The sequence below is a fragment of the Electrona antarctica genome, assembly GCF_951216825.1.
Source record: "Electrona antarctica genome assembly, chromosome: 16".
Lineage (NCBI taxonomy): Eukaryota > Metazoa > Chordata > Actinopteri > Myctophiformes > Myctophidae > Electrona > Electrona antarctica.
Genome location: NC_136797.1, coordinates 14225498 through 14252948, shown reverse-complemented (window position 1 = coordinate 14252948; position 27451 = coordinate 14225498). Strand labels below are relative to the sequence as shown.

At 42.8% G+C, this 27451-nt stretch overlaps 1 protein-coding gene across 3 annotated transcripts in view; it reads left to right on the top strand.

Moving 5' to 3' along the window:
* Positions 1 to 27451, top strand: part of LOC306939812 (putative flavin-containing monoamine oxidase A) — a 163453-nt gene that overhangs the window by 40669 nt on the left and 95333 nt on the right. Inside the window, exons 1-7 of one of the 3 annotated variants that reach the window (XM_079524530.1) lie at positions 148 to 282; positions 399 to 486; positions 7815 to 7995; positions 9987 to 10101; positions 11095 to 11252; positions 12734 to 12823; positions 14342 to 14426. In XM_079524530.1, coding sequence (XP_079380656.1) covers positions 165 to 282; positions 399 to 486; positions 7815 to 7995; positions 9987 to 10101; positions 11095 to 11252; positions 12734 to 12823; positions 14342 to 14426 — 835 coding nt within the window. In that variant the 5' untranslated portion in view covers positions 148 to 164. Of the gene's footprint in view, positions 1 to 147; positions 283 to 398; positions 487 to 7556; positions 7662 to 7814; positions 7996 to 9986; positions 10102 to 11094; positions 11253 to 12733; positions 12824 to 14341; positions 14427 to 27451 lie in introns of those variants that run through there. The other 2 variants (XM_079524531.1, XM_079524532.1) reach the window with 2 other exon arrangements.

The following is a 27451-nucleotide window of genomic DNA, read 5'->3' as shown; positions in this document are numbered from 1 at the left end:
AGGTGAGAGGCTCCGGGAGCTAATTCTGCCTTCCAATTCCAAAGTGCATTATTATGAAAGCAGGCTTTCATTGCACCTGACCCAACACAGCCCATATAAAGAAGAAAACATTTTTGTCTCGTTTTAACACTTCAATTGACAGATCGGTTCACCTAACTGCGAATATGACTGCAGACATTTGGGACGTTGTCATCGTGGGTGCTGGATTATCTGGACTGAGTGCGGCTCATATGCTCCAGAAAAGAAATTCCAATTTGAGGATTCTGATACTGGAAGGAAAAGGTTGGCAAAAAATTGGACTGCATTATCCAGATGATTGCCTCCTTCATCCGTTTTGATCTGCTGCAGGAAAAAATAATGCATTTGAATTCCTTCCTTTGTTACTTTGTGTGGTCCAGATCGAGTGGGGGGACGCACGGTAACCAAAGACCTACCGGCAGCCAGTGGAGTTGATCGTTGGGACTTAGGAGGGCAGTGGGTTGGCAGGTAATGCTGATTGGATCGTTTGAGCCAACCTCTACAAAATATCACATGCAACAAGCTAGTGCCCCCTAGGCACTGTTTGTAATTATTGTTTCTAAATATTTTCACCATTCATTCCCTAAAAAGGAGGAAAGAAATCATGAAGAAATATAAGACAAATCTAAGAAATTCCATAAATTGAAGGACAATTTTAGTAGTAGTGAAAATAGACGATCTAAAAGCTCACAATGCATCTCATTGTGAGGCATTGTGAGCTTGTAGATCAGCTATTGTCATAATGGTTTGCAGTATATAAAATAGAGCTGCAGTGTTTAACAGATGATGATCCCCCAATGCACAGGACTATTGCTGTTAGTGGACCAACAGTTGGTCTGGTGTACAAGCGCTCTCACTAACGGGCTAAAAGCAAATGCATTTTATATTGTGAGTATCTAGTATTGATTATTCTAATCGGAACATGGCTTACACACATTTTTTTTAGTTGACAAAGTAGAATTAGTGGTGAATTTTGTACATGGTACCAATTTGTTCTCTGGCTTATATTATTGGAAAGCTGTTGGTAGGAATGGAAACAGCTAAAATGTGCTTTTGGCTAATTAAAAAATGGCCTTGCTTATGGAAATAATGTCTACAAAGTGGCTATGGAGAGATGATTATAGCCTAACAAGCAGCCATTTCGGAGCACTCAACCTGAAAGTATGAAATGGAGAATCAATGACAGCTAATGACTTGGCTTTAGGAAATTCTCCGTTCTGCTCCGAAGACCTTGAAAGAAAGCATGTGCTGCTAATGTCAAGAGAACAGCCAGAGAAATGGCTCTTCTGTTGGATTAGTAGTTGGCTGTGAGCTTCATCCAGACCGGAATCATTACAAATCCACTTACTGACACAGTGTCTCACAGACACAGACTGAGGATGATTATATAGATTGGTATCGATCGCGTGATGCATCCAAATGGTTTATGCTTAATTTATACGTTGTCCGTGCGATGCTGCCACGTGACGAAAATAGCTGATCTACGAAATGCAACGCGCCGCGACGAGCTCGTAGATCGGCTATTTTCAGAGCGTGTTCACTGGTTCGGAAAGACGTACGCCAGGTTTCCATGTGATCAGAACCGTTCTGGTGTATGGCAGCACACACACAGATGAATGCTGCTGTACAGGGCACACGTATGCAAACATATGGCATATGTACTATATAATATTCATATATTTATTGAGATGACTGCAAATAGACAAAGCAGGGGGGGGTCTTATTTGTCATGCATCATTTGCCCCATGTGCACAACCCCAAAACAAAAATAGAAATTGGCAATTTTGTATGCTACTGTCTGACAAGCGGAACAGTGGTTTATATTAGGCGAACATTCAGCCAAGATAGCAGATCAACAATGGGACACAAGCCTATTGAGCTTGTATAGATCAGCTATTTTGGGCAATAGGTATGGTGTGGAGGGGAGAAAAGAAGGGGGCCCAGTACAGACCCCTGGAGGACAACACTCAGTGAAGTATATGGTGTTTAAGTGGTTACATACTGTATGTCATGTAGCTCCTCGACAACCAAGCAATGCGTTTTACTTTTGCTTGAGTGAAGGAGAAAAAAAAACACTATCTTGAGAAGATAAAGGAGTAGCAAGCCGGAATCTAGCACTGATAATAGAGATAAGGGGAATTTTTATCATACATAAATATAGATTTTATGACCCTGTGTTAACCACTGAGAGTTAAATGTTTGTATTATACAGGATGAGCAGGCTAGATTAAAATAATGGCTGATTAAACACACTAAAGAAAACAGATTAATAAAAACTTGTCTCACCATCTATCTGCAGTTCATTCCTGGCCAGCTTGTTTATCATCTTTAGCTGACGTCGGCTAAAATAGGTTTGCAAAGTGGCTGTCACCACCAGCATACAGTAGTAGACTATTAGATTTTTAATAACCTATTTACTGTTGACGGCCAATAAGTAATTAAACGTCAAAAGTTGGTGGCAACCAATAAGCAAATAAACTTTGAATTGTCTGCTACACGAGCAAGGCTCTAACTTCCCCAAACAGGTTTGATATTTTCTGAATGTGAAAAACAAAAGAGAAATATATTTTTTAAATAGCTGTCAGACCGACACACAGCTGTTCATTGAAACCTTGAAAGGTTAGGCACCGCTCTAAAATGCAAGGCACCATAATGTTTTTTGTCCTTCTGTTATGCAGAAAAATAATGGGACACACTGACATTCCTCCTTGAGAGTTGTTGTAGCCTATTAAGGGTTGACAATGCATAAACCAAATTAGTACAACTCTACTGTTGATAATGTGACACAGGCTGATAAAGATGTGTACACATGGTTTTCTTGTGGTGTACTATGGTAAACCGCAATCTGTACCATACATAGCATATAGTACAGTCACTGGAAGGGGGTATCATGCACCCCCCGGAATTATACTTCTAATCAGTGTTTTCTTATTGGAAAAAATGTGCTGAAAATGATGAGCTATGATAAAAAGTTGTCAAAATGTCCCACCTACCTCAAAACCCCCTTTTTGGTATATGGCTCTGGCGAAATTGTGTAAAGGCAAATATTAATTCACTAAAATTACATAAATAGACATGGTGGTCTGAAATTGGTCATGGAGTATCTTGACACATAGGGGTAAGTAGCAGAACAGGATTTGGTTGGTTGCTACCATTATATTCTTAAATATGACCCACATCATCCTCAGAAACACCAACAAATATGGTGTCCGCTTGACTAATAACAACAAAGATGGTTATTTTCCAACACATTATGGTGAGTATCACTGCCTCACTTGTATATAGAAAACTTCTCATATCCCTAAGCTTCAATTTGAGCCCAAGATAACCTTTCTATCTTGTAAATTACTCTTTCTGTAGCCAAAATTCTGAACTATTCCTCAAATCGGTGAAAATTGTATATTCAGTCAGTATCAGCTATACATTTGGAATAAATGAATGAATGACTGAGTTTGAACTCACTCCACATCATGGAATAATTCTTACTTGAATAAGCTATGTTAAAAAGTTTGCAAAGTGTCCCATCTACCATTTTTATGCAAATGAGTGCCTCCATTATCAAAATAATCGTTTTTCACTATATCTCAGCCAATATTGCACTTAAATGAACAAATAAGGTGTCTAGACCTATGTTTTGAGGGTCAAGGATCTCAGTGAAACTATTCCTAAAGTGACCACATGTGCCCGTGGCATGCTGGTGTACAAATCAGTGCCGATTAAATCAATTCCTCTATCTCGTCGGCTTCTTGTCCATGCTCTCCAGACAGTGTCAAGGAGATCAACCAGTGAGGTTGGTAGGACTGCACTGCAGGACACACTGGATTAAAACACTCTTTAGTTTCAACCCCCCCTGCCCTTCATCATAGGGTTTTGTTTTTTCCAAAAAAGCTTCATCAGCTCGCTTGTATAAGACACGGTGGTTCTCTTCAGAGCAGAGTAGCATGGAGGAAGACGAGCCAGGTCAACTTTAGATTTAGAAATTAGTTTGTCATCTGCCCCCACCACTATTTCACTGAAGACTCACAATTCAAATAGCTCTATAGCTCAAGCCAAGCCATGTGGCCCATAGGGCAGGAGCCTAACAAGTACATTCCCTGGCATGACTAGTATGTCACAGGGACTTACACCAATCCAACCCTTTGGTATTACCCATCTGGGGATCGAACCCCTGACCATCCAGTCTCAGGGCGGACGCTCTAACTACAAGGCCACTGAGCTGTTGATGATATCCAGGGCCTCTTACGGGTGTGTAACTTTACAGTGTGTACAGAATGGAACCAAATGGACCTGTAAGCCTTGCAGAGCCTTGAGGCCCATAGGGCAGGAGCCTATCTCCTGTTTCTGTAGTAACAGGCTGTAGAGGCAGCTTGATGTACAAGTACACCCCCTGGACATGACGCTAGTATGTAGCAGGGACTTACCCCAATCCAACCCTTGATGCTGAGTGCCAAGCAGGGACAAGCAGGGATGTACTGGGTTCCATTTTTCTGAGTCTTTGGTATGACCCGGCCGGGGATCGAACCCCGACCTCCCAGTCTCAAGGCAAACGCTCTGACCACAAGGCCACTGAGCTGTTGATATGCCGGGCCCCTTACGGGTGTGCAACTCTGAATGTACAAATGGAACCAAATGGACCTGTAAGGGTTATGGGGGTCCTTCAAATGTGCCTTGTGCTACACTATATGGAACAGATCCTTAATTAGTATAGTTGGAGCAATTAATCTGTCTGCTGTATGGACAGAGTTGCGAGTCTTCAGTATGGTAAATGGTGCATTTATAAAGCGCCTTTATCCAAGGCGCTTTACAAAGATTGTGCATTTCATTCACCCATTCACACACACATTCATACACTGATGGCAGCGGAAACCATGCAAAGCACCAACCTGCACATCGGGAGCTGTTAGGGGTTCAGTGTCTTGCTCAAGGACACTTCGACACTAACTCTGGGGGAGCCCGGGTTTGAACTGGCAACCTTGCGGTTGCCATCCAGCCACTCTACCCCTGAGCCACCGCCGCCCCAGTGGACGTCACCCGTGCCAAGTTGCTGCGGACAATGGTGGGGGCAAATGACAAACTCCTTAAATCTAAAGTTGACCTGGCTCGTCTTCCTCCATGCTACTCTGCTCTGAAGAGAACCATCGTGTTGCCTTATACAAGCGAGCTAATGAAGCTATTGTGGTAAAAACAAAACCATATGAAGGGCAGAGATGGATGAAAATCCTTGTCATTGGAGACCATGGACAAGAAGACAAAAAGACTGATGAGTTCTATGAACACGATGACTGATTAATGTGACATTTGTGCATTTTATTCTTTATGGTGCAGGCTAGGGTGGTCACTGTTTGTACACTGTTTACATTTTTGCCTTTGAGTGTGTATAGGAATAGGATGGAATACTGTTACAGGATTGTTTGAATTTTGTACTGCATATTGCAGGCCATTCTATAGCGTGTATACTGCCGTATACTATTGTTCATACTAAGGATGTTTTTAGTTTGTGATGTTATGCTACAGTATATTCTAAATTATAAAGCTTGCTTAAAAGCACAGCACCTGTCTAGATACCTTATTTGTAAAGTTATATGCAATATTGGTATCTCTTACTTGGTATAAATGTGACTTTATTGTAATGGCAGCACTGATTTATACACCAGCATGCCACGGGCACATGTGGTCACTTTAAAAATAGTTTCACTGAGATCCTTGACCCTCAAAACATAGGTCTAGACACCTTATTTGTTCATTTAAGTGCAATATTGGCTGAGATATAGTGAAAATCGATTGTTTTGATAATGGTGACACTCATTTGCATAAAAATGGTAGATTGGACACTTTGCCAACTTTTTAACATGGCTTATTCAAGAAATATTCCATAATGTGGAGTCAGTTCAAACTCAGTTATTCAATCATTCATTCCAAATGTATAGCTGATACTGACTGAATATACAATTTTCACCGATTTGAGGTATAGTTCAGAATTTTGGTGACAGAAAGAGTAATTTACAAGATAGAAAGGTTATCTTGGGCTCAAATTGAAGCTTAGGGATATGGGAAGTTTTCTATATACAAGTGAGGCAGTGATACTCACCATAATGTGTTGGAAAATAACCATCTTTGTTGTTATTAGTCAAGCGGACACCATATTTCTTGGTGTTTCTGAGGATGATGTGGGTCATATTTAAGAATATAATGGTAGCAACCAACCAAATCCTGTTCTGCTACTTACCCCTATGTGTCAAGATACTCCATGACCAATTTCAGACCACCATGTCTATTTATGTAATTTTAGTGAATTAATATTTGCCTTTACACAATTTCGCCAGAGCCATATACCAAAAAGGGGGTTTTGAGGTAGGTGGGACATTTTGACAACTTTTTATCATAGCTCATCATTTTCAGCACATTTTTTCCAATAAGAAAACACTGATTAGAAGTATAATTCCGGGGGGTGCATGATACCCCCTTCCAGTGACTAGACTAATAGCTCATTCAAAGACGTTATCAAACCATACTGGCCATCTTCATCTGATCATCTTACCTAATTTGTTCTGTTTGAAAGTAAGGTGATGTTATGTGGAATTGGAGCAATTATCTCAGCTGACGATTTCCAGCATTGCATCTGGGACTGGAAGTGAAAGTGACAGGAACATTTTGATGACTGCATAATTGTCTGTAAATTGCTGCACTTACATGCAATTCTTCCAAAGTTATAGCTGTCCCATTATATGTCCCTTTTAGTTTGAAGCTCTGTGGCCTGGGGCTGGGAGTTTCTGGGTTTCCATAAAAAATGAACCCAGCAGAGTTACAACTATTCAAGAAGAAGGTGGGGGTCACCTGTTCAGCCCTGCATGTTCCATCCTCCAGGCCGCCCACCTGAAGTAAACTGCTCTGACCCTGTCTAGTAGAGGTTTAACGATATATTTTAACAGCGATACGATACATGGATGATGTTGGTTCATTATGGCGATCCGATCCGATTCAACGATTTGAAATCGATACAGTAACTATTTAAAATGCATTGACATTATTTTAAACTAAGTCATTAAACCCCTCTTTCTTTTTTCTTCTAAAAATTGCTAAATAGCAACAAAAAAAACAATTTGATACCGATTATTTGCATTGCAAAACGATACGATACAAAGTCAATGTTGCTGTTTTCATTTCGATATACTTCGATTCTTGAAATTAAAGATTTTTCGATGCAGTTACTATATCGTTAGACCCCTACTGTCTAGTCTCTAGGCTGTCTGCCTGCAGGGGTACAGGTTCCCAGACCCCTTCTGCTCTGGTCCATTGCCTCAGTCCCCCTCCTCCAGACCCACTCCACCCACCCTGCTCGGTGCTCCGGACCAGTCTGGAAGCCGTCCCTTGACAAGGGGGTACTGTCACGGTCTGTCTCTCCACAGACCGTCTCCACTTCAGCCACTCCCACATTCCATTCTCTCCCAGTCCTAGGTACACACCTGTCCCCACTCCCTCATCAGCCCAGCAGTGCCATGCTGGACTCATTGCACACACACACACACACACACACATTAGTCAGTTCATAGTTTGTTTGTCATGATGTCCTGCCTTTGGAGGTTAGGTGTACTATACTTCCTATTTTGTCATTTGATTACCTGCCTCTTGCCTGCTTCTTAAGTGTAAGATTTACATAATTTCTTCATTAAATACTTGGAAATCTGCTCCGTTTACTGTGACTCTACATTTGGATTCAACTCACGTTCATTCTGTAAAGCAGTACATTTGAAATGTGTTTTATATAAAAGTAATTAAGATTGTTATGTTTGTTTCAGCACACAGACCCACATCATGGAGCTCATACAGGAGCTAGATGTGGAGGTCTACCCACAGTACAACACGGGCCAGAAGGTGCACCACATGGGTGGGCTTCATGGGAAAGTCCTCACGTACAGCACCAGTATCCCCACCCTGTCTCCACTGGTGCTCATCGACTTCACTCAGTTGCTGTGGAAGGTAAGACGTGAATCTATAGACTAGTGATGCAGTGCATACTACACATTGGCATAGAAATATCAATACCTACTGTACATTGCATATTATTACACATCGTCTCTGTCAAACCATTACTTTTCAGAGAGAAAAATACCTGTCTGTGTGTGTGTGTATATATATATATATATATATATATATATATAATTATTTTTTTCTCGCTCCAGTGTAGTTATTGTTTTGTCAGAAGCTGTTAATTATTTTCATTGTTAGATATTCAACACAGAATAGCCGACCTACAAGCTCACAACGCATAAAGGTTGAATCATGGAGATACAATTAAGGTTTCGGCACGAAAGCAACAATATTCTTGTAGGCTCTATGCTATAGTAACTAGTAACTGAGTGGCTGGAGAGGCCACCTGGTAATTAGAAGGTCGCTCCCCCCGCCTGCCTGCGTGTGGAAATGTACCTCCCTGGGCAAGACACTTAACACCTGACTCCTCCCCGGTCGCTGCATTAATGGCACTTACCCAATGCTGCTGATAATTAGCCCGTAGCACTTGCCCTAGCCTCGACGACCTTACAGGCATATGCACAGGCTCATCTGATAGCATTTTATGTAGACATAGCACTCTATAGTGTATACTCATAGTTTCATTGTACCTATTCTATTGTTAGACGGATGTTAGGTTCTTAGCTTACTTACTTATGATTCTTAAATGTATTACCATGTGTTCTTGCTTACTGTAAATCGCTCTGGATTAAGAGCATCTGCTAAATGCCTAAATTGTAATTGTATAGTTAGGATGAGTTAAATGAGGGTTAGAGAGGACAAATTTAATTTGCAAATGTACGGTGACAAATGCACCCTAACAACTAATGGGGTCTACATTTTTATTTTTATTTTTACTGCAACACACATGTTACAAACACATAGACATGTTACATCCTGCACAAAAATAATTTTACTGACGTAACTAGTTACTGTAGCACCACGCACACACAGCTCATTCAGTGTCAATGTGTGTCTAGAAGTGTCTAGAAGGGTGCTTTATGGTCACAAATCACAGGAGGACTAAACATGATACTGACATAAAAAGAAAACGAAACACACGTAATTCACCTCAAGTCTTTCGTGAGTGGCAGGAACAACCTAATGATGAGCCACTTAACCACGTCATTTAAACGTAGTTGCACGCCGGCGTCACATGCCAAAAATAGCAACACTGGCAGCGCATCTATAAATCAGGCTTTAATGGATGCATTGCCTGTCTGGATATTTCTTCAGAGGCCAATTCACACATACGGGCATCTTTGTAATCTGCGGTGGAGTCCCGACAACCTCTCCATGCAACAAATCGATTTGTCTCCAACGGACGTGCTAATGATATGCTACGTTAGCAATGCTGTGTGAATTTGGGCTCCAAGTGATGCCACGAGAGCACATTCATCACACTAAACAGCAAAGTACCAGCAATCTAGGGAGGGGATCTCCAGAATGTATATACACCGCAGGACATGGACAAGAAGAGTAGAACATTTAGTATTACATATCTTTCCTTGTGATCAGTAGCCTAAATTCCGTATCAGTGGGATGTTTTTTTACAGCCTTGTTAAAAAGACAATCTCATGCCTGAAGATTATGTGATTGTTGCTCACGCTCATAACTCTGGCACATTTTCTCTGGGACTAATTATTCCTTATTTTACTCTGCCTGCCGTTCTAAAGTCTGACAACACTGTACCTGTACAGTATTTTATTATATCCTTGCATAAATACAGTCCAAGTGCCGAGGGCTAGGCAAGGTGTTTCTTTATTTTTGTGTTTTTCAGTAATGTACCTAGTGTCTGGTACTTCTTTACTTCTGACTCTTTCTATCTTTATCATCATCATTAGGGTTTTTGTTTTGCTACACATGGCTGTATCTCCCTTTGTATCTGTCCTATGTTTCTCATTGTGTGTGTGTGTGTGTGTGTGTGTGTGTGTGTGTGTGTGTGTGTGTGTGTGTGTCAGATTGACAGGCTGTGTGCCACAGTGTGTGTCGAGGACCCTTCCAGGACCCCTAATGCTGTGAAGTTGGATAGTATGACAGTGCACTCTTACATGGACCAACATGCCTGGACTCGAGGTAAGAGCTGTACAAGAACACAACAACAACAGAAATGTCTTGGGCGGGATCGAACCCCTTTTGGTGTTCTAACCCTTCTGGACGGGAACCCCTCTTGGGGTTCTGTACAGTATTACAAAAAACAAAACTTTGATGCTGCTATATAAATATTTGAAGTTTTTCAGAAAGCTTATGTCAGGATTTAGAGGGCTTTTTAGAATCGGCCTCAGTCCAAAATGGGTTAAAAGCTGTGCACTTTTCTCCTTAATTGCCATTATGTGATACATGGCCCTTATCCATAAACAAGGGAGGGAAATTTCCATATTTAATCAAAAGACGACACTTGACATCTCCCTTTTTCTCCCCCTGGCTTAGTAGTAGTAGGAGTAGTCACTACTCTCTTGGCGTTACAGTACAGTATATCGGCACTAGAGCCAAATTCCAAATACCCCAAATCTCGGCCACTTGCCTCACTCACACTTGGTCACTAAATTATGGTGAAATTGTTTACATATGTGACATTTAGAGGGGCAGGTGCTCAAGTGAAAAAAGGGCACCTTGTGCAGCGCGTGGAACCGGCTGGTTGCCTTAATAGTGTGAGATTTATAGATTTTGGGGCCTAAATAATATATTAGAAGCTTTTTTTTATCAAGAATTGATCAATGTCACCATGGTCCACATACTGTAGAGTGTACACTGTAAAAAAAAAAAGGGCACATTGCCAAAATGGCAGGGGGTGCTCTAGCACCCCTAGTGTATCTGTGCACACCACTGCTTACAGGGAGGTCTGGGGCCTGAACTCTGCTAATGAACAAACTGCAACGATTTACGTTTACGGACATTGCCATTATGTGATTGTCTACACGATTGTCACATATTTCAGCAGGTCACCAATTTCACCGTAACACCACCATGCTGGAGTGAGCGAGTGTGAGGGAGCGAGTGGCCAAGATTTTGGGGTATTGGAATTTGGCTTAAGGATTTTCACTGTGTGTGCTATATGAATGAATCCAGAGCTGAAGGAGATGATGGCGCTGAGCAGCAGAGCTGTGTTTGGCATGGAGCCGTCCCAGATGTCCTTCTTGTATTTCCTCATGTACGCCGCGGCGGCTGGAGGTCTCCTGGCTCTTCTGGAGAGCACCCCGGGCGGTGCTCAGGAGTTCAAGGTCAAGGTAAGGACCCCCCCCCTCTCCCCTCCTCTGGGAAACCATTTGACCATTTTCTCATATCTTATACTTTATAGTGTTTTTCCTGTCATGGTTGTTTTATGCTGTGCCTTTCCACGCTCTCTCTCTCTCTCTCTCTCTCTTTCTCTCTCTCTCTCTCTCTTTCTCTCTCTCTCTACCCCCCCCCTCTCTCTCTCTCTCTCTCTCTACCCCCCCTCTCTCTCTCTCTCTCTCTCTCTCTCTCTCGCTCTCTCGCTCTCTCTCTCTCTCTGTATCACACACGCGCACCCTCTACCTTTGAATCGAGACCTTTCACCTATTCTGACTGGATTTATAGTTCTGCACACATGCCCTCTAAAAGATCATTTATAAAAAGAACCAAAACTGTAGAAAATGTAAATCTATTTTTGGCAGAAGCGTTTCGTTCCTCTTCACCCCCCCCCCCCCCCCCCCCTTCAAATAAGCCCTGGAAGTACATTCACCAAAATATGTTGACTGCATGACTTACGCTCGCATAAACCACTTCAGAATATTAGACGTTTAAAAAATATGGTACTGTAGCTCTTTTTCTAATTCCATGCTAGAAAAGCCATTTCAGTCAAACCTTAATTTGCATATCAGACATGCTCCGAATATGAAATCAGTCTTACATAAATTACGAGTATTTAGCATTTTGCATGTACACAAACACATCCATTTAATTCCCGGCTTCTTGTTTGTTTCATTATATCTTTATATCTAGCATTTTTCCAATGCTCTGTCATATTTCCTATAGGGAACACTTGTTTACCGTGCAACTCAATTACTCTACAAACGTATAGGTGCCAGCCAGCACTATACAATAACAACCACAGTCTGCACACAAGCAGTAGGGCTGGACCATAGTATGGACAAAATAAAAATTCACGAGAGTTTTGACCAGGTACCTCTATCGAAGATACCGTATTGTGACAATATAATATTGTGACAGTATACAAGCTGATTGTGAGCTTGTAGATCGGCTATTTTACACCATTTGTTTTTGTATAAAAGTATAAAAATAAGGCATAAGTGATTTAAAAAAACACTTTTTTCCATATCGCAATATTCTGATCCCATTCAGATATCTTGTCTCGTGTCATGATTTCGATTTAATATCAATATATATCATATTCTTTCTGTAACTTCTGTAACAAACATGTGTTGTCCTCATATGTAACGTTTAGCCCTATCCATTCCCCTTCCCCTTCTTACAAATTGGGACAAATCTGGGCTCGAAACAAAAACATGAGCTGTTGCCATGGGGTTTGGCAACACTTCCATCCACGCGCGTGTTCTTCTGATTCCCATAATGACTTGATGATTACATTACACGGCATGTCAAGCTCATGCATTATGTAGTCCCGGCAGGGGGAAGGAGGAAGGCGTGTAGCTTGATACAAGGCGTCCTTGCCTCCTTTGGTACTCACTCAGCCCTCCTTTGGACTGCAATCTCTGTCTCTCCACAGGGAGGCGCCCAGCAGCTTTCAGAGTGCCTGGCAGAGCGTGTTGGGCGGGAGAATGTCCGGCTGGGCTCGGCTGTGATGGCCATATGGCAGGTACAGTACAGTAACAGCTCATTCAGGGATTGATGAGGCGCGACACAGAGATAACAGCTTCCTCAGTGGGGGAAACGGCCCCGTCTCCACTGAGCCGCCTGTCTGTTCCGCCTGACCGTTCTCCTTCCTCTAGAGCTCGAAGGACCAAAGTGTCACATGCTTAACGCTAAGCTAGAGCTTTGTCCAATGTTCCTGAACCGCATTCCCAAAATTGTGCAGCACTGCTGTTCGATCTTTTATCAATTGATGGATGGATTGATTAGGGGTGCAACAGTTAATCAAATTCATTTATTTAATTGATTATAAAAAAACAAATATATGTTAATGATTTTAGATATAGGGATTTAGGGTGACCAAGGCACACCAAAAAAGTTAGAAAACCAATGTCCTGGGATGCTACTGCAGGATTTGCAACATTTTGTCTCCATTATAAAAATTAATGGAACATAAAAGTAATGACAGGCGCCCACACGCTCCGCCCCCCCTCCTGGAGATCCCACCCTGGTAATTAAACTAATAACACGCTCACTCTAATCATAAACAGAGCTTCAACAATCAACCATTTAGAATATAGAAATAACATTCACTCATAATATTATGTTGAATTAACATGTAATGAATAATTACTACGTTTTCCCATCATAATTGGCTCTTTGGGACACTTTTAGAGGCTGAATGCAGCAGAGGTGATTTTGTACTCTTAACTCACAATCCTTGCCTCTCAGAAGAACAGAAACAACAAAGAACAAAAACATTTTTGCAGGAGGCATGGCGGGCAGGGAGGGCAAACTCCCAGTATATCACCTCTGTGTCAGGTGAAAATATGCAGGCGTGTGATGTGAATTCACGTGTAGCGGTTTTTTCTACACTGTCCCACATGACCTGTACGGGTCAGCAGAGGGAATACACGTTTGTGATAACAACTACATTGGCAGAAAAAGAGAAGACCCAGAAATAAATAAATAACTAAGCGAAAACTCCAGTTCTAGATGCCAACTGAGATACGTGCAGACCACCGAGACCCAGACGAAGCCCATTGATCTTTTCAAGGCAGTTGGCATCTACCAATGGAGTGTGCAATTCCCTTTCTTTTCTTACTAATGAAACACGTGAAAGCAATTGTTTTTTCCTTGAGAAGTGTATTTGAAGTGTATTTGTAGGCTCTATCCTATACCATGTCTGTATAAGTAATATTGGTCTTTCCTTGCTTTCTTAATTACTAAAATGGCCAAATTGTAAAAAAACAAACAAACATATTTCTTTATCAAATTGATACGAAATATTTCATAATCCAGTCAAAATTAATTAATACATGATAGACAAAGAAAGTGTGAGGTCAGCTGTCATGCTGTACACATGCATTTGTTTGTAAAAATAAATAGTGTTTCAAAACCATCATACCAAACGGTGTACTGTATACAAGCAAAGTTCTCAACAAATCTCTGCAACTGCCTCTGTGCCTTAGTCATCGCATTTCATTTTCTGTGTGTGCGTGCGCGGGTGTGTGTGTGTACACAGGATGGCGAATGGGCCAACGTGAAGACTGCCAAACACTCCTTCCTGTGTAAAGCTGTGATCGTCACCTGCCCCCCTCACTTGGCAGGTCAGTGTGCGTCTCCCACCTCTGTCAACGCACTAATGAAATAGTCAGTGATGCAGAAAGCAACTCATAAAGCAGCACTCTCAGCTCAGTCAAACCATGCAAAATGGTGCATCCATCCATGCAGATAGAACTACCACCCTCCCTTGACTAGTGGCTTAGTGCAGTGGTAGAGCAGCAATTTTGAACACTTAACCACAAGGAAAAGCAAATTATCTCGAGCCTATGTTTTATTTTATTTGATTTAAAATGGTCACCTGTTTAACACCCCGAACGCCCAGGGTTATTTAATCCATTCAATCATAGCGCCCAGCGATTTATAGCAGCGGAGCACTTTTACCTACCGGCCGGATGTTATCCCGGATGTGGCTGAAGCAGCTAGATGTAGCCAAAGCGATCGACAACAACGGGAGGTATGATTAATTCTACCGCGACTAGCGACGGGACCGCGGTGGGCCGTCGAACACATAATCTTTTCTTAGAATTGGACGGAATGATTTAGATCAAGAGTTATTAACGTTTTAAGATTTTCGGTCTCGTCGGCTAAACAGGGGGGGAATATTTCCGATGACTCGATGTTGCGCAACAGACGCTCCCGCAGCCTGTGGAGCGATGCGGTCGGTTTTGATATCAATAATATCCGTCCTTTTTATCAATCTCTGTCCTGGGCGTTGGGTGGTACTAATTGAAAGGGCGGAGAACTTCGTCCTGTGTGCTCAGGGTGTAATGACAAACCAGCACTTGCTGTTAGAGTGTCCGCCCTGAGAGTGGCAGGTCAGGGGTTTGCCTACCGGGCTTGGCACTCAGCATCAAGGGTTGGATTGGGGGCAAGTCCCTGCGACATACTGTCCAGGGGGTGTACTTGTACATCAAGCTGTCTGACATAGGAGATAGGCTCCACACCTATATATTGGACCTATATACTCGACTACTTCGTCGTCGTACAAAAGTGTTGTGTACAAAGATAGTTGATCTGCAAGCTCGCAACGCGTAGCATGCTGCGGCTGCCGTGCTGTGAACTTGCATATCAGCAATTTTAGCTATTTTAGAACAATTTAGAAAATGAAAGTGAAAGTGGTTAATGTAAGTCTGTCTTTGGGTTTTACAAATATTGAACCAATGCAAATTATTGAGAGCGTGTGAATAATAATAATAATAATAATAATAAAACAAATTATGAATCAAAATAATTTTACTTAAAGTAAAGGTTTTGGACATTCAAGGTTGCCACCCGACAGCGAGCGACTACTGTATTATTTGTACATGCGTTCATGCGATAGAAAAGTAAAATAAATAAATAAGTGTATACTGTAGATAAAGAATGAAAGATAATAACCCCTGCAATCCTGTGGAATATTACTACTCCTCCAACCCGGCGACCTTTAAGAAATGTAACGAAATCTCCCCATATCTCCCCACAAGGAAGGAGAAGGAGAGGAATGGGTGCGATAGAATCATGTGCAATTTTGTCAAAGTGCGGGTGTTGCAATCCCCGCGTCCCCTGTGGGCCAGGTGCAAGTCGCGACACCCCAGACTTTGTGTGCTTCATAATGGCTGAGGCAGTGCCTCTACTCATCATGGCTGAGACTGTGCTGGGGGGTAGATCTCCGGGTGGGTTAAAGCTGGAGCTTAGAGAAAGAGGGGGGGGGGGGGGTCTGAAACGTCATCTGCAGGTGAAGGACAGTCCGTATTGGAGGACAGTCAATACTGGGACTGGAGTTACACTCTTTAGTCTGAGCCGCAGAACGGGTCTTACGCTTGGACTTAGCACAATGGGGGTCCCGATACATGGCTGGAGATGGCATTTAGGCTGGGCGTGCCAGGGGCTGGGAAGGTGCTGAAGCTGAATAAGACGTTCAGGCTTAGGTGCTATGAGGCTGGTTATGTGCCTGTCTGTACTAACCTGGCAACGGATCTGTCATTTAAAGCCTCATACTCAGAGGCATGGACCATAGCCAAGACCCTTAATGAGACAGGTTTGAGAACAGTGTTGAATTATGCAGCATGGATTGCTCCGGCTCTGATGCCAGTGGCACCCGCCAGCCTTAAATCAGAGGAGGGGGGGGGGGGGGCTGGGGTTGACAGGGACTCTTAACCCATTTAGACCGAGGCCGATTCTAAAGAAATGTCTTCTAAATCCTGACAGTTTTCTGAAAACCCTGTTTCTATGTCAGTGGTGCTCAATATTTCATGTCAAGGACCCCAAAATGTATAATTGGCCGCCGACCGCCATCTGAAAATATGTTTAAAAGTAAAGATTTGAGTTAAAAACGTTCGCTCTGAAAGAATATATATTCAACGATTTGAGGCAAATTTTCACGATTTTTCAAAAATAGCAGACCTACAAGCTCGTAGCGCGGCACTCGGTGCCGCACTATGAGCTTGTAGATCTGCTATTTTTCAATAGCTAAAGTATAACATAATGCTTGAAACAACCAAAAGGGGTTCCCGCCCAGAACGGGTTAAAAGCCAAAGGCAGGGCAGTGATTTAGATGTCACCTCTCCCAAAGGGAGTCAGGAATAAATAAAAGAGGGGTTTGCCGCTTAAAGTCATCTGTGTGACACGTTTCACTTTAATTTTCTGGAACTGGGGGAAACCTGGGTAGATTTCCAGCATGGGATCTGAGAAGTGAGCTTAGCGCAGCCGGAACAGCCAGAATGACGATTATGACTCAGTCACAAAGATTCCCAAGCTTCTTTCTATGCACAGTGGAAGTGTTGAGCATTGTTCTCACTCTCATGCCTTCTGCACGAGCCGCCTACGCTTGGCTCGTCACCTACAATGTTTGTGTTCCACTGCCCCTGATGAATTGTGAGCTCATTCACACTCACAAACAATACATATGTTAGAGTCAAAAAGCACTATTGGACACAGACATAAGCTGTCTGGACACAGTCAGTCACACACAGTCAGTCACACACAGTCAGTCACACACAGTCAGTCACACACACACACACACACACACACACACACACACACACACACACACACACACACACACACACACACACACACACACACACACACACACACGTGTGACTTCCATTGGAAATGCATTGGGGCGGCCATTAAACACAGACAAGACAGCCGTCTCAATAGTGTGACTGAGGCCATAAGGCTTCGTCAAACTTTATTAAATTGTACGACGCGTTTGGCCTTGCACACCTGACGAAGCGCGGGGTGAAATGCAATCTAATAAAGTTTGATGAAGCATTAAGAAGTGGCCCATCTACTTTTTCGCGCGCGCACACACACACACACACACACACACACACACACACACACACACACACACACACACACACACACACACACACACACACACACACACACACACACACACACACACACACACACACACACACACACAGATATAAAGACATACATAAAATACACACGGCTCAAACACCAATATTCATTTTGATGACACCACCACCGTCTCGCCACGATCACAGGCAATGATGAGACGGCCTACGGAGAGGAAATGAGAGCCCTGGCATATCGTTCCGTGGTTTCAGGATAATAACCGCAGTTTAACAACCCGCTAAACTGAAGCAGATGATCATTAACTAGTGGAGAGCGTGAGTAGCTTCGAGTTCCTTTGGGGGAAATGCCCTTTCATGGGAAGGAAGTGGTGACTAATTGGTTCACGCGGCGCAGCCATGTGCGACCAGATGCTGAGGCTGCCGCCTGTCGCCTTTAGGACCGTAGGAGCAACAAATTAGGATTATATGAACATTGCTGTGCGTGCACTAGGACTCGTTCGTCAGACTGGCAACACGAAGTACAACTTTACTTCAGGGGGGCATATGATGGAGAGTACCCTGACTGGCTGTGTCACGGCATGGTGCAGACGATGCTTAGAATATGACAGCAAGGCTGTGCAAAGAGATGGTTAGAGAACAGCCCAGTACGACAGCAGAACTGAGCCTGCCAGCCGTGCAGGACCTGGTGCCACCCGGAGGAGTATATAGGGTGAAGGCTCAGACGATCATCAGGGACCCCCCGTCACCCCCGTCACCCCCCGTCCGTCACCCCCCAGCACTGACTGCTCACTCTGTCACCATCTGGCAAGTGCTAAGAGAGCACTGGCTCTCAATCCACCCTGCAGGCTCAGGAAAGTTTCTATAAAAACAAACAGTGACTATGCGCCTACAGCTACACGCTAACACGCTAACACGCAGGCAGGCAGGCAGGCAGGCAGGCAGGCAGGCAGGCAGGCAGGCAGACAGACAGACAGACAGACAGACAGGCAGGCAGGCAGGCAGGCAGGCAGGCAGGCAGGCAGGCAGGCAGGCAGGCAGGCATTCCCACAGTATTCAGTTACTGCACTGTGTTGTTGGCATCCAATTATGGATGGCTGATAGATATCGATAGCCGATGGATGGATGGATGCATAGATAGATACAATAGATAAATAGATCGATGGATAGATGGTGTTCTCTTTACTTTATTCTTAACAGTTTTATTCCGACTTATATTTGTGTATAAACGTATCTCCTTGTCACTGCCTGAAGTTTTACTGACGGCTGGCATGTATCAATATATAGCACCTTGCATATACTGTATGCGGAGCAGACGCACGCACGCACACACACACACACACACACACACACACACACACACACACACACACACACACACACACCCACCCACCCCTTGGCCAAACACACTTGCAATAGGTGCAATGCACACACTATCGTACAGACGCATAAACCTGTGCTATAGGCTGTCTGCGTGTGAATGGAGTGCTCCCTGATCCATCATGGTTGTCCCTGTATTTATCTCCGCATCTATCCATCTCTTATAATGAGCACAGTCAGTTTTTCTCTTTTTTTTATATACCTCTCTTTACTCATCTCAATGATTTATGAACTGTTTGGCTTGACTGCATATTAGTTTTCAAAGCATGAAAGGAGGATGTGCAAGCCTGGAAATAAGATGCTTCCCTTTGCTGCATGTATAGCCTGACTTCTCAAACTGTACTCATGACGCATATATGCATGTCTTGCTTGGTAAATTTGGTCCCATGAGTATTGAATATGATATAGTTGTTCACGGGTTCAAGAAAAGAAAAAAAGATAAGGGGGAAAAAAAAGCAATCCTGTTGAAATTTTCACGGCACATAGTGGCGGTATAATGTGATCAGGCTTAGTCTGACAGTCGGCTACACGTTTATGCAGACAGCTGTGCACTTAAGTAAATTAACATTTTGTTGGAACGCGTGTATTTCGGTCTACTTTGTATGTATACTTGTGGATCGAGCAGGTCGCTGGCATGGCATGGCAGCCGTCTGCCTCCGTGTGTATTTTGTCAATATACGTAATTGCCTATTCGTACACACATGCACAGCGTGCGTCTGTGTGCCGTAGAGTTTACTTCAGTTTGGTGGAATTTTAGTTTGAGAGACATTGCTCTCGAAGTTGTTCTACCTGAATAAACAGGGGGGTGCTTTGCAGGCAGCCAAGCAGCACTTTTTTTCCTAATGCTACCATCTATCTTCTCATGGAAGAGGAGCTGCTGTAATGACGGCCTGTGGCCTAAGCAGTGGTGAGGAAACCATTAGATTGTCACTCACTGTTTAGCCCCTCAGACTTGTTTGCACTGGTAGGGTGGCTGTGGCTCAGGAGGTAGAGCAGGTCATCCAATGATCCTTGGGTCGGCGGTTCGAATCCCGGCTCCTCCTGTCTACATGTCGAAGTGTCCTTGGGCAAGACACTGAACCCGATGTGCTGGTTGGTACCTTGCATGGCTTCCGTCGCAATCGGTGTGTGAATGTAATGCACAATCTATGTAAAGCGCCTTGGATAAAGGCGCTTTACATAGATATATATAAATGCACCATTTACCATTTTAGAATACATGCAGGTAAGCAATGCATTCGCATTGATTCGCTGTCTGCAAATCACACACGTGCAATTTGCCAGATATATCCACAATTCATGGCACATTAACTGAGAGTAGTAGTAGTTTGGGGTGATTTTTTTTCCTCTTCTCTCTTTTTTATTATTATGATTTTTAAAAAAATGCACAGATAACTACATTAATAATTTCCACAGACTTAATTCTAAGCTGGTTTGCATCATTCTTCTTGTTTTTGGAGAAGTTACTGCATCATTTCTGAAGCAATGCATCATTTATTGTTAGTGCTGTAGCTCTCCCTTTCTCATAAATTAATGCCCTGCCTCGTCACCCTCCAGTATTGCACAACAATTGCAAATGAGCCAATCTACAAGCTAACAATGTTTATTGTGTACTGCTATCTTTTTGCATTTTTTTTTATTCGTTTTTTCAAAGTGAACGTACAAGTGGTTAAAGTGTGTGTGAACTTTATTGAACCAATGAAAGTATTGACAAGCACTTGGATATAAATAACTACAGTGGATCCAACACAGTTCCCTTTTTTACTTTCTGAAAAATATAACAGTTTTGGACATGCAGTACAAGGTTCTGGCGAACAGCATCAATATACTACATACATACTGTAGAGATGTGCTACAGTGGAAAAGTAAAGTTAAATAATAAAAATAAATCACTCCCGTGTGAAGTGAGGGGCGCTCTTATCATCATATCTATTATCTTTGTGTAGGACAATCTTTGTGTTAGGACAAAATAGCCGATTTGTCTACATATGGCGTAAATTCTCCATTCATTGTCAGTGGCATTTAATGCCACAAAAATCTACACTATAGCTGAATATAGGAGGGGCTGGCGCCCCTCAAAAAAGAAAATAATATATGGTAGCATTGAAAGTGGTACCATTCAGAATAGGCATGGTAACGAACATTGATGTTTGCACAGTATTGTCGATACACATATGCAACATATTGTGTGTCCGTGCAAAATTAACTCAGCAAAAAAAAGTATAATTTCTCCATCCATTTGGTGCATATTTATGATGAGTTTTCCTCTGACTATAAAGACCAAAGATGGAACCTATTGTACGCTGTAACCCATGAATATTAATGAGACAACCAAGAGACAAAGAAGAATTGTGCAGACCTAGCTTGCATCCCAAAGTTGGAAAACTTTGCTTTTTGGCTGGTGGCCAGAGTGTCTCTGCTGTCCCTCCTGGCCTGTGTTGCACACATTGTCCCCTCTCCCTGTCCCCCCCCCCCCCCACCCCCCCGTCTCCTGTCTCTCCCCACTGTGGTCGGTAATAAATTAGCCTTAGAAAAAAAGAGAGAGGGAATTACTGCATTCTGACACTTAGGTCACCTTGGTATGTGGACTCCATATTCTCCACGCATAAGGGAAACTCTTATGAACAGTACAATGGTGGGTAGCCTACTATGTGTTGGGGAGTAATTGGCATGGGATTGGTGTGAAACATCTGTCTAGGACTAGGTGATGAGGGCTACCCACTGCACAGAAATACACTGTTTCAGTGGTGTTATGGTTTAGGCCGCCTTGACCTTGCTTTTCAAAGCAGAGCTTATTCGAAATGTATTTATTGTTGTACTCTGGCTGGGTAAGTTATCAAACACCTCTCCTACCTGCTCCACTGGCCCCAGTGTGCACACTACCGGCATAAACAGCTACATTTAGAGTTATTCATGGGAACAGTATAATGTGGACGTTGGTCACAAACCCACTTAGTGAAAGCCTGGAAACGAGACTAATTTGCCAGAGCATGCCAGGCTAGCTTGAACCTCCCATCAAGATCACAGTTAAACAATAATTACTATGAAGAGAAGGATCTGAAATGCACCAATTGAACTGCTTTAAGGTATAGCTTTAACAGCAGTATAACATTGTCCACTTAAGATTCCATGTGCACTTTGCGCTTACATTGTTCAATAGTGCAACACTGTTCATGTAAAACATTGTTGTTACACTGACAAGTCAACTCAATTGTACTGGTACAGTCTCAAAGGGCTTTACAGACCCATTTAACGAAGAAAACAAACATCCCCTGGCCATCCCAAGACATGAAAATAAAGGAGGACACCTCAGGAAGGATCACAAAAGAGGGGACTCCCTTCCAGGGTAGACAGCGGTGCAATTTTTGCCAATCGTATATTCTAGAGCCTGGCCGATGCCAGGTTTTGGGTCTGATGCCGTTCCCAATTTTGGGAAATTTGAGAAACGTAAATTTAATTAAAGTTTCTACAAAACATCATCTGATCACAACTTTATTTTAGTTAACCTATTCCTATTCCTATTACCTATTAAAACATTATTATTATAAACCCTAGGGTTAGGGTACACAACTTCAACTGGTTCAACACAGGCTTTCCAGCCATTGTTCCTGCACTCTGCCACCAGTTCTCCATGTTTCACCCCTTCCTTTTGCGCTTGTTGGCCTCTTCAGTCCGGTCTTCCCAGCAGGGTACGGCAAGTTCCAGTAAGACCACTTGCTTTGTAGACTCTGATGTTAACCCCATGTCTCGGTGGAATGAAGTGGCTGAGATGTGTTCTGGGAACTTAACCCATTTAGACCCGACAACGAAATGTAAAAAATGTCTTCTAAATCATGACAGTTTTCTGAAATACCTATGTTTCTATATCAGTGGTGCTCAATATTTCAGGAGCCCCAGAAATATCTGTATTTGGCCACGGACCCCCATCTCAAAAGATGTTGTTCCAGGGACGCCCCCCGGCAGCAAAGATTTGAGTTAAAAATAGCTAAAGTAGAACAGAATGCTTAAAACACCAAAAGGGGTTCCCGCCCGAAATGGATTAGACTGCCTTCCCAGGTCGACTTGTACCTGCCATGCAGTGGCAAGAAGCCCTAGCTGCGGAGGAGCTAGGGCTAGTGTTGTGGCTTTCTCCCCAACTTTGATGATGGACTGCTTGGAGGTGCACTCATTCTCTATTACTCAGCAGTGTTTTTGTCACAGCATGGGGTACCACACGGCGGGTGGCCGGTACTTTTTTCCACACACATTTACGGTACGGTACAGTGCACGCTAGAAAAGGCGTCCCCCTAGATTCACAACACGCCAAGTACCCAAATCAATTGGCTATTTTGGGCTAACGGGTTTAGCTACGGCGAGCCTCCTCACATTTGCGTTGTTCACGTCCTTTCTTTCTATTATAACCTACACCTTTTTCAGAAGGTATTCCTTGAGAAGATTTACAAACGACGTAAACATAAGTCAAATTTATATTAAGTCAAATTTATATTAATCACACATTAATTTCAATAAGAAGATATTTTCGAGCCTGATGGAGGGGAAAGGAACTGTTTGGAATAACGTGTTCCTTCCACGTGCTACGTCCAACCGGAGAAACTCCCCCTGTCAGGGGAAAATAAGCGGCTTGGACTCCTCATGTATAGAAGGAAGCAGGATCTCAGTCTGTTGCTCTCCCCAGGTTGGCAGAGGGAGTGTAGGATTACATTATTGACACTGGGTGAAAAAATGGGTTACAAATTGTGGGATAAAAATGTAGGTAAAAAAAAAATATATATATTTTCCAATGGTGGTCACGAGTAGATACATACACTATCAGTTTTCTGTATATGCATGCGCACATGTAAGCGCGTGCACGTGACGCAATTAAAATACTGTACCACCGGGGATTTTTTTCTTATCAACCTTTCACCTCTCCACTAGCTATTTTCTGCTGGGATTTATTGTTGTACATGTCTTTGTACAACAAATAATTACACCCACTCAATGAAAAGGTTCTGATTTTCTCTGTTTTAAAAACAAGACTATTATTATTTATGTTTTTCTTTATTAAGTCAGTGCCCCGAAAATGACTGGCAAATGCCTGTGCTGGAGCTAATTAACACCCAGCGCTCAGGACGGAGATTGATCAAAAGGACGGAGATTGTTGATATCAAACCCGATCGCATCGCTCCACAGGCTGGGAGCGTCTGTTGCGCAACATTCAATGTTATTTTTCCGTGGGACGTGAGGAATACCACAGACGTCATCGAAAATGTTTCCCCCCCATTTTAGCCGACGAGATCGAACATCTTAAAACGTGAATAACTCTTGATCTAAATCACTCCGTCCAATTCTTAGAAAATATGTGTTAGACAGCCCATCGCGGTCCCGTCGCTAGTCGCGTTAGAATTATCAATAATAATCATACCTCCCGTTGTTGTCAATCGCATCGAGAGTGTTTTGGCTACATCAAGCTACTTCAGCTACTTCAGGGCGTTCGGGGTGTTAACACCTCGAACACCCGGGGTTATTTAATCCATTAAATCAGAGCGCCCAGCGATTTATAGCAGTGGAGCACATTTAGCGACGGACCAAGCGCTATCCCGGATGTAGCTGAAGTAGCTAGATGTAGCCAAAATCGACAACGTCAACGAACGTCCCGTCGCGGTCCCGTCAATAGTCGTGTTAGAATTAATCATACCTCTGTATGATTATTGAATGTTGCCCAACAGACACTCCCAGCCTGTGGAGCGATGCGATCGGTTTTTATATCAATACATCTCCGTCCTTTTATCAATCTCCGTCCTGAGCGCTGGGCGTTACTAATAGATTGAACAGAGAACTCCGTCCTTGCCGCTCTTGGTGTTAAGAACAAAAACTAAAATATTAGACAAGCATAGCATAGCTGGCAGAATAGATGGGGCATAAGGCATAACTTTCTTATTGACACATTTAATTAAAAACTGACAAAGTCCTAATGTACATTTGTCTTGCAGGACCGAGACCAGATAAAAGAAAGAATGAAAAGGGGCCTTTTAGTGACCACAAAGTCTGTGGGAGGAAAGAAAATGTATGAAAATGCAAGTCAGACAGAGTACAATATATCAGTTGTTGGCACAGTGTCCATCACGACCCCTGAAATGTCTAGACATCTTCTATTAAGAGCGGTCATTGGGAACACACATTCATTCTGGTCCAAATGTACAGACACTTATCTTAGGTTATACCGTATACTTTTATGCATACGGTAGCTTTGTCATCTGTCATCACTTTGTTTGCCAACTAATTATTTTCACTGACTGTAGAATTGCACTTATTTTCACCTCAACTGAGTGGATGTTACCTCAAAAGGGAAAAACATACTGTAGTTCAATGGATTTTGCTTAATTGGTTGTGAAGCAATTCTTTATTGAGTTTACCTTGCTGAAAAGCAGTGTTTGTTGCAGCATTTATAAAGTGGAAAAGGTGTAACTGGGATTTCGAGGATTGTTTTACTTTTTGTTTTATACTCGAATTAATCTGTATGCACAGCAATTCCACTGATTAATGCGTGTGTATACACAGACACGCAAGCACGCTATGCACGCGCGCGCGCACGTGCGTGTGGTAGAAGTACAGCAGAATAGTGGGATGAGAGAGGTGGGGAGTGTGAGTGAAAGTGTGATTCACATTCTATACCCTTGTGCATGCAACTCGTAGATGCAGTGGGTGACAGGTGTTCCAGACAGTCTCGGAGGCAGTAATTAGTTACAAAGCCTGATCCATACTAAATTATGCGCTGGTGTGTCTCGCACCGAAAATAGCTGATCTACAAGCTCATCGCGTCACAGCAAACCACACTAAGCTTGTGGATCAGCTATTGTCGCTGTGCGATACTGGCTCACAACTAAATATAAATCAGGCATAAGGGGGACACAGCAACTGAATAGACCCAACTCAAGGAATTTAATTAACAAATAATCGTGCTTTGAATCTGCTTTAAAACCATGCTGCTTCCAAACATCCCGGTTCCCAAAAAGCCAAGTCAACTCCCTGAAAAAGTTATGCTAACCTTGTCGTACTGCGTGAACAGTGAATAAAAGCATTTTTAATATATTTTGAAGTGTGCTTTAGATTTAAACTAAACTTATATGTGCAGCCGTGCCTGGAATCCGGCGAAAACTAGAGTTCTCAGAAGGCCCGGAAATTAAGGCCCGACCCTACCTGGGCCCTCATCAAACCCTGTATATTCAATACACTGCCCCTGCTGCCACCCTTAGATCTCCATATATGGAGCTGACCTGTTCTGACATTCCATATCTTGATCTGACCTCATCACACCCTGTACACTCAAGATACGCTCCATATATGGCCAGTGCACGTGACCTTGACCTTTAGGGCAAGGTCGCTTCTCGCCCTCAGGCGTCTTACTGGTTTAGTATACTGTATTATATGAACAGTGGTGATTATAATGGCATAAAGTGTAATACACACGTGTATGACATCACACATCTTGTTGCTATGGTGAATACTGACAAAATGAAAAAAATAGTTCATGTTGACCAGATGACAACGGGTGACATTCTGTGGGCACAAATTGTAATTACTTCCATTATTGATGACCATTATAAAAGTAAAAAGGACATCAATGACATTTGTATTGATTAAGTCAACTGTTGACTATTTGGCTGTGTTGTATCCTATTAGAAATGCACCACACGTCTCTGTGTATCTGCGTGCGTGCGTGTGTGTACGGTTGTAATGCATGTAACTCGACAACCGTTTGCCCCACCGACTTCACATTCGACACAAGCGTTCCACACCCCCGCAGGGAGTGCAGTGCCCGGTATCGAGTCGGTCGGACCCACGGTTCTCCAGAACCACCACAATTGATTGATTGATTGATTGAAAATTGTATTAACAGTTTGCAGAATTACAGTACATTTCAAGCACAAACTCAATACAAAGGCTGTTAACTGTGAGTGGACGACCCAATTAAACACATTTTGTGCCCAAGACGTCTGTGGACGTCTTGGGTATTACCGCACGTGCATAGCCCAAGACGTCTGTGGACGTCTTTGAAAAAAAAAAAATATATATATATATATATATATATATATATAAAAAAATATAAACTTTTTTTCTTTTTCAGATTTTACGGGGGCCAGTTTCGAATTGCAGCCATCCGTAGGTGCCCTTTGAGAGCGGTTTTGAAGGAGTCAAGGGATTCGCATGTAATGTTGGTAGGGCGTTCCACATTTTGGTGGCATAGGAGCGAAAAGAATTTAGTCCCTTGTTTGTGCCGAATCTGGGTTGTACATGGTTCGTTGCACTCCCTCTGGTGTTGTGGGTGTGGACTGTGGACTTCGTTAACATTAAGGAAGTATCTAGACAGGTACATGGGTATCTTGGTGGAGTATCGAATCTTG